The sequence below is a fragment of the Papaver somniferum genome, chromosome 11 (assembly GCF_003573695.1).
Source record: "Papaver somniferum cultivar HN1 chromosome 11, ASM357369v1, whole genome shotgun sequence".
NCBI lineage: Eukaryota > Viridiplantae > Streptophyta > Magnoliopsida > Ranunculales > Papaveraceae > Papaver > Papaver somniferum.
In genome coordinates this window covers 2,691,720-2,697,526 of record NC_039368.1, presented here as the reverse complement: position 1 = coordinate 2,697,526, position 5,807 = coordinate 2,691,720, and the positions used below count along the sequence as shown (strand labels likewise).

The 5,807-nt window shown below is 38.6% G+C and overlaps 1 protein-coding gene across 1 annotated transcript; it reads left to right on the top strand.

Moving 5' to 3' along the window:
• Positions 1 to 329: 329 nt before the first annotated feature.
• Positions 330 to 4,668, top strand: LOC113322259 (subtilisin-like protease SBT5.3). The gene is made up of 11 exons (XM_026570318.1): positions 330 to 675; positions 764 to 855; positions 977 to 1,074; positions 1,169 to 1,324; positions 1,557 to 1,668; positions 1,754 to 2,285; positions 2,360 to 2,457; positions 2,562 to 2,804; positions 2,880 to 2,994; positions 3,076 to 3,274; positions 3,976 to 4,668. Exons 1-11 carry the CDS (start codon positions 577 to 579, stop codon positions 4,521 to 4,523), a joined length of 2,292 nt encoding a protein of 763 aa, XP_026426103.1. The 5' UTR covers positions 330 to 576; the 3' UTR covers positions 4,524 to 4,668.
• Positions 4,669 to 5,807: the final 1,139 nt, after the last annotated feature.

Genomic DNA, 5,807 nt, shown 5'->3' with positions numbered 1-5,807 from the left:
TACCACGTTAGAAGTCCCATCGGACTCAATGTGACTTCAGTTTAGTTACGTAGTACGTTTTACTTCGACTACTATATTATTCAAATGTACTTGAAATGTGATTATCAATGTGAAAGCATAAATGTCAATTAATTTGTTCTGTTTAGGATAAGAATAAATATCGTCTAGGGCTACGCATATGCTTACATCTGTGCAATGTAGTTCAAAAATATCATTATGTGAAAAATAGTCCAGAAAGATGGCTATGAATGTTGGCCACATTTGGCCCCCTTTGTTCCGCCTGTCATTGTTTTGATTGCTGTCCAAGTAAGATTTCCATAGATATGTGATCCTTTACAAAAAGGAAGGGTACTGTACCAGAAAAAGCACGGCCGTTGATTTCGTTTATGAACCGTTTGAGATTTGCTTACGAAACTGGCTCACCTATTTGATGTTGTGAACACACTTTAGCAATGAGTTAAAACAGTTGAAAAGTGATTAAAATCATCAAGCCAGGATTGCTTTTGTTTTAATAGCATCATAGTACTCGCCATTTTTGAGCTAATTTTAGGCTAACGAGTACGTTGATCATTGGAAATGAAAATTATGAATCAGTTAACTAAACCTACTGCAGATCTTGCAGTTTTCTTGTTGATATTTGCTTTACTGAATGAAGCCAGCTCCACTACCACCAAGGTAAATTTGTTGATCACTGAATTTATGTTAACATAACACTGAATTCGTATGTTCTAACGGAGAGTTATTGGTATTATAAATTTTGTAGCATTACATAGTATATATGGGAGAACACTCTTTTTCTGATTCCGACTCTGTAATCTCATCAAACCATGAGATGCTTGCATCAATTACTGGAAGGTACTATACTTTACAATCAGTTATGAATCCAATCCGAGTCCGAATTTTCTCAAGTTTACTGAAGATCAAAAAATACATGCAAAATATGTGTCTGACAAGTTTAATCCAATTGGTTGTCTAGCATTCCTCAAGCGGAAGATGCAGCAATTCACCATTACAGTAAGAGCTTTAGAGGCTTCTCAGCAATACTGACACCAGAACAAGCGCAAAAACTTTCCGGTTAGCTCGATTGTTGACTCCTTATGTATAAAATTAATAGCCAGATCTCAGTACTTTATTGCCTGATCTCTTATTTCTTATATCTTTGAAACAGAGACAGAATCGGTTATTTCAGTTTTTGAAAGTACAGCGGTCCCTCTCCATACTACTCATTCATGGGAATTCCTCGGAATCAATGCTATTCAAGAACTCAATCAGTCGATGCCAGACGAGCCACAATCCGATGTGATAGTTGGCGTACTTGATACCGGTAAGAATTTGTAGATCACATACCTAATGGTACCCAAGCTATGTTGTGAAAGGCGAGCTAGGCGCCCAAGTCGTCCAGGGGTGCCTGCGCTAATAAAGCGCCCAAGGGGTGAAAATATGAGCCATTATTTTTTTTCATTTTTTTTTCTGGTCGCTTATGCATTAAGCGAGGATATTACACAAGTGGTACTTGATTATAGAGAGGTTTAAAGCATGGCTTTCTGTACTTGTAGGAGTTTGGCCCGAGTCAGAGAGCTTCAATGATGAAGGCTTAGGGCCTATTCCTAAGAGATTTAAAGGAGAATGTATTATTGGAGATCAGTTTACAGTTCAGAACTGCAACAGGTGAACATTTTTCTGGTCGTCCGAACTTTGAAAAAATGATTCTTATTGTACATGTTAACATGCTTGATGGAATCGAATTTTGTAGGAAAATAATCGGTGCTCGGTACTATTATGAAGGATTTGAAGCAGAATTCGGACCTCTTGAATCTCGGAATAGAACTTTCATCCGATCAGTACGTGATACCGAGGGCCATGGAACTCATGTTGCATCAACAATTGCTGGTTCATTGGTCAATAATGCGAGCTTATTTGGGATTGCTATAGGAACTGCGAGAGGTGGTTCACCGAATGCTAGACTAGCCATATACAAACCATGTTGGTTCAGCTTTTGTAATGGTGCAGACGTACTTAGCGCTCTTGATGATGCCATTGAGGATGGCGTCGATGTCATATCTCTTTCTTTAGGACCTCCTCCAACCAGTTACTTCTCAGATGTGATCTCCATTGGATCTTTCCATGCATTCAAGAAAGGAATTCTTGTTTCTGCTTCAGCAGGAAATTCTGGAACTCCTGGTACTGCATGTAACGTTCCTCCCTGGATTCTCACTGTCGCTGCTAGCTCAACCGATCGCGAACTTAACTCAAATGTTCTTCTAGGAAATTCAAAAGTTTTGAAGGTAAAACACAAAACCATTTGCACTGAACTGTTTATTCAAGCCCTTTCAATATGCTTATATTATCTTTCGTTCAGGGTTCGTCAATCAACTCATTGAAAATGGAGACTAAATCTTACGGAATTATAACGGCATCTGCTGCAGCTGCAAAAGGAGTTCCTGCAAGAAACGCAAGGTTGGTTGACAATGACATACACCAAAATTGCTAGTGCTATCTTAATAAATAAATTTATCTTCTCTTCCCTGAAGTGGTTTTAACTATTTATGATTTGTTTTAAGCTTATGCATGATCAACACCCTTGATCCTAATTTGATCAAGGGGAAAATAGTTGTATGCACGGCGGGGGATTTCACCGACGCGAGAATTCGTAAAAGTATTGTCATAAGACAAGGTGGTGGTGCAGGAATGATTCTCATCGATCCAATATTTGCAAATGATGTCGGCTTTCAATTCTTCACCCCGACTATTCTTATAGGTGAAACAGAAGCAGAAGTTCTATTTGAATACCTAAACACAACAAAGTAAGTTCATACACTAAAGGTTTTGTAAAATTTTCATGTTTCAAGTAGATCATTAATTTAAATTCATTTTAGCAGGAATCCAACTGCGAAGTTCTACCCAACGATGACAGTTCTCAACACTAGACCGGCTCCAGTAATGGCATCCTTTTCATCAATGGGACCTAATATTCTCACTCCAGAGATTATCAAAGTAAGTTAAATTAATAAGCAAAATTGCTCCAAATCGAGACATATTCCGGTTCACATGCATACTTGTTGTTCTCTTTTGCAGCCTGATATCACGGCGCCTGGTGTTAATATTTTAGCTGCGTGGTCTCCATTAGCAGTTGATGCAGAGGGATCGGTTAACTATTACATTATTTCCGGCACCTCCATGTCCTGTCCACACATTTCCGGAGTTGCGGCTTTCATTAAAAGTCGCCGCCCTGCTTGGAGTCCTTCTGCTATAAAATCAGCAATAATGACCACAGGTAACTACATTCAAGGTTAGCTATCTCAACGTAATGCCGATTATCATAGGGATGTACATCGGGCCGGGCAGGCCATCCCAAGCCCGATTGTTGCACAGGCTGTAGTCCTTACTACCCATCAAGTTTAACAAGCCAGACCAGGCTGGGCAGTAGGAAATATTTAGTGCCCATGACCCGTCCCTACCCATGAAACAATACAGGCCAGGTAGACCTCGGACACAGGAGATAATCCAAAAACTAAAAAAGAATATACTGTATTTTTTTTATTAGCTTGATGAATTATGATACATCTCTAACACGTTCAAATCTTAGTTCGAGCAATTCATATTCATTACTGTGAAATGTAACCCAAAATTTTCTTCAACCTCAATAATTTGTCCAAACTTGAAATTTAATTCCTAGTGAAATCCATCACACTGCTAGAAAACTTTATTTCATGTTATCGGACGGTCAGGCCGGGTAAATAAACAGGCTACCTGGCAAGCAAACAGGTCGGGCTCCAATTTTTGAACAAATACCCGGGTCCGCCCACTTATAATTATCGGGCAGACCGGATAAGTCCATGAAAGACTGTCAGGCGCCCATGGGCTCCTTCGGACCCGAAAGATACACAGCAGGCCGCATACTTATTACATACTTATTAACCACATTTTGTACACCCCTAGCATACTTATTAACCACATTTTACATTTGTTGTACAGCTACTGTGATGGATAATACATGGAAATTGATATCAAAAGATCCAAATGGTTCTCCAACGACACCATTCGACTACGGATCTGGACACGTAAATCCTCTAGCAGCACTAGATCCTGGCCTTATTTATGACTTCGGCCCCGACGACATAATCGACTTCATCTGTACTTATGGTGCCACCGCTGCACAATTCCGGAATCTCACTACAGAACCAATCACGTGCAAGAATCCGCCAATTCCTACTTACAATCTCAACTATCCTTCAATTGGTGTAACCAATATGAACGGGACTGTAACAGTGTTACGAACGGCAACATATTGGGGTCATGGCTCAGCAGTTTTTACAGCCTCCGTTGAGAATCCGGCAGGTGTGGAAGTTTTTGTGAAACCAAATGAGCTCATGTTTAAAGAAACTGGAGAAAAATTGTCTTATGAAGTTGAATTTACAGCATACAGGACTAGTAACGGAAGTTTTGTGTTTGGTTCCATAATTTGGAAGAATGGTGCATACAAAGTCAGGAGTCCCATTGGATTAAACGTGACTTCAATCTAGTAATTAAATAGCTAGAATTTCATTTCTATTAAACGTGTAATTAAGGCCATTAAGTGGCCGCCGTTTGCTTATATAAATAAAACTTTGTAACTAGAGATAAACTCAAGAGAAATGAAATCAGCAGAACATATAGGTCGCTTTCGAATGAGGCCCAACAAGAGTTTTATATCAAATGAGGTTAAATTTAGTAAAAAATGACTCAAATAGTTTCCATACAAACTAGTTTAGGAACTTGGTTTAGTGATACAGCTACCTAAGGAGCTTCAAGACCATTTATCCAAAATCAGTGAAACTACTAATCCAGAAAATCCTCAAAGTTTGTTGCAGGGTTTGACTCTTGTATCAGTGATGAGGAGATGGCTGCTCTTCTCCAGATACCTACTGAGATTAAATTAAAGGAATCCTTTTTCAGATGCAGGCTTGGACTTCATCCGGGACCCGATGGATACCTCTGGGATTTTACCAACAAAAGTTGGAGGGTGTTGGTAGTAGGATGATGTATATATCAAGCTTTCTTTCACTCCAGACACCTGAAGCAAATGAACCACAGTTTCATTATGGTCGTACCTAAGTCTTCTTGTCGTACTTTGATTTTTATTTTAGACCCATTAGTCTTAGTAATGTGACCCACAAAGTTAATTCAACATTATTAGGTCAAAATGGTTATCGACAAATTCATTAGTCCTTCTTGTGGTGCTTTCCTTTCTTTTAAGCAGATTCCTGATAATATATTAACGGCTCATGAAGTTATTAATACCACGAAAAGTGTAATGTTAAGAAAGGTCTAGTGTCTATGTAATTTCTTTTCCGCATTATATTTTCTATATAATTGAAATGTCACAGGTTGTGCGTAGTTCAATCACTTAGATAATCTAACCTCTGGTTATTGATATAAATTGATTGACACTTGAACATTGGTCTTTGGTACCTTTCAAGTTGTTTCTCATATTAATACGACCCACAAATTTCTATCTGTTCGATTGCAGATTGATCGTGAAACTGAGATATAACTCTTGGATATATTTTCCTTGATTGAATCTGAATGTATAGTTGATTCTCTTGGAATTATATTGGAGTTAGTCGATACAAATTTTCTAAACGAAATACTAGACCCCCGCTTTTTCATTATCCTCTTTATTGTCATATTCTCTTCTTTCACGTTGAATTGACTTTTCTTCCTCTTCTTCAGTGTCGGTGTCAGTCATATATACCAATCCTTCCTCGTAAGACTTTCTGGTTGGCTTTGTATCTTGTTATTGAATTTGGCCTCGTCTTTCTCATGCT

Bases quoted from the DNA above. Each gene is read 5' to 3' on its own strand.
- LOC113322259 (XM_026570318.1), top strand. From the start codon at position 577: ATGAAAATTATGAATCAGTTAACTAAACCTACTGCAGATCTTGCAGTT. The intron at 1,669-1,753 runs GTGAACATTTTT...CGAATTTTGTAG, and splicing joins ACAGTTCAGAACTGCAACAG to GAAAATAATCGGTGCTCGGT. The intron at 2,805-2,879 runs GTAAGTTCATAC...TCATTTTAGCAG, and splicing joins GAATACCTAAACACAACAAA to GAATCCAACTGCGAAGTTCT.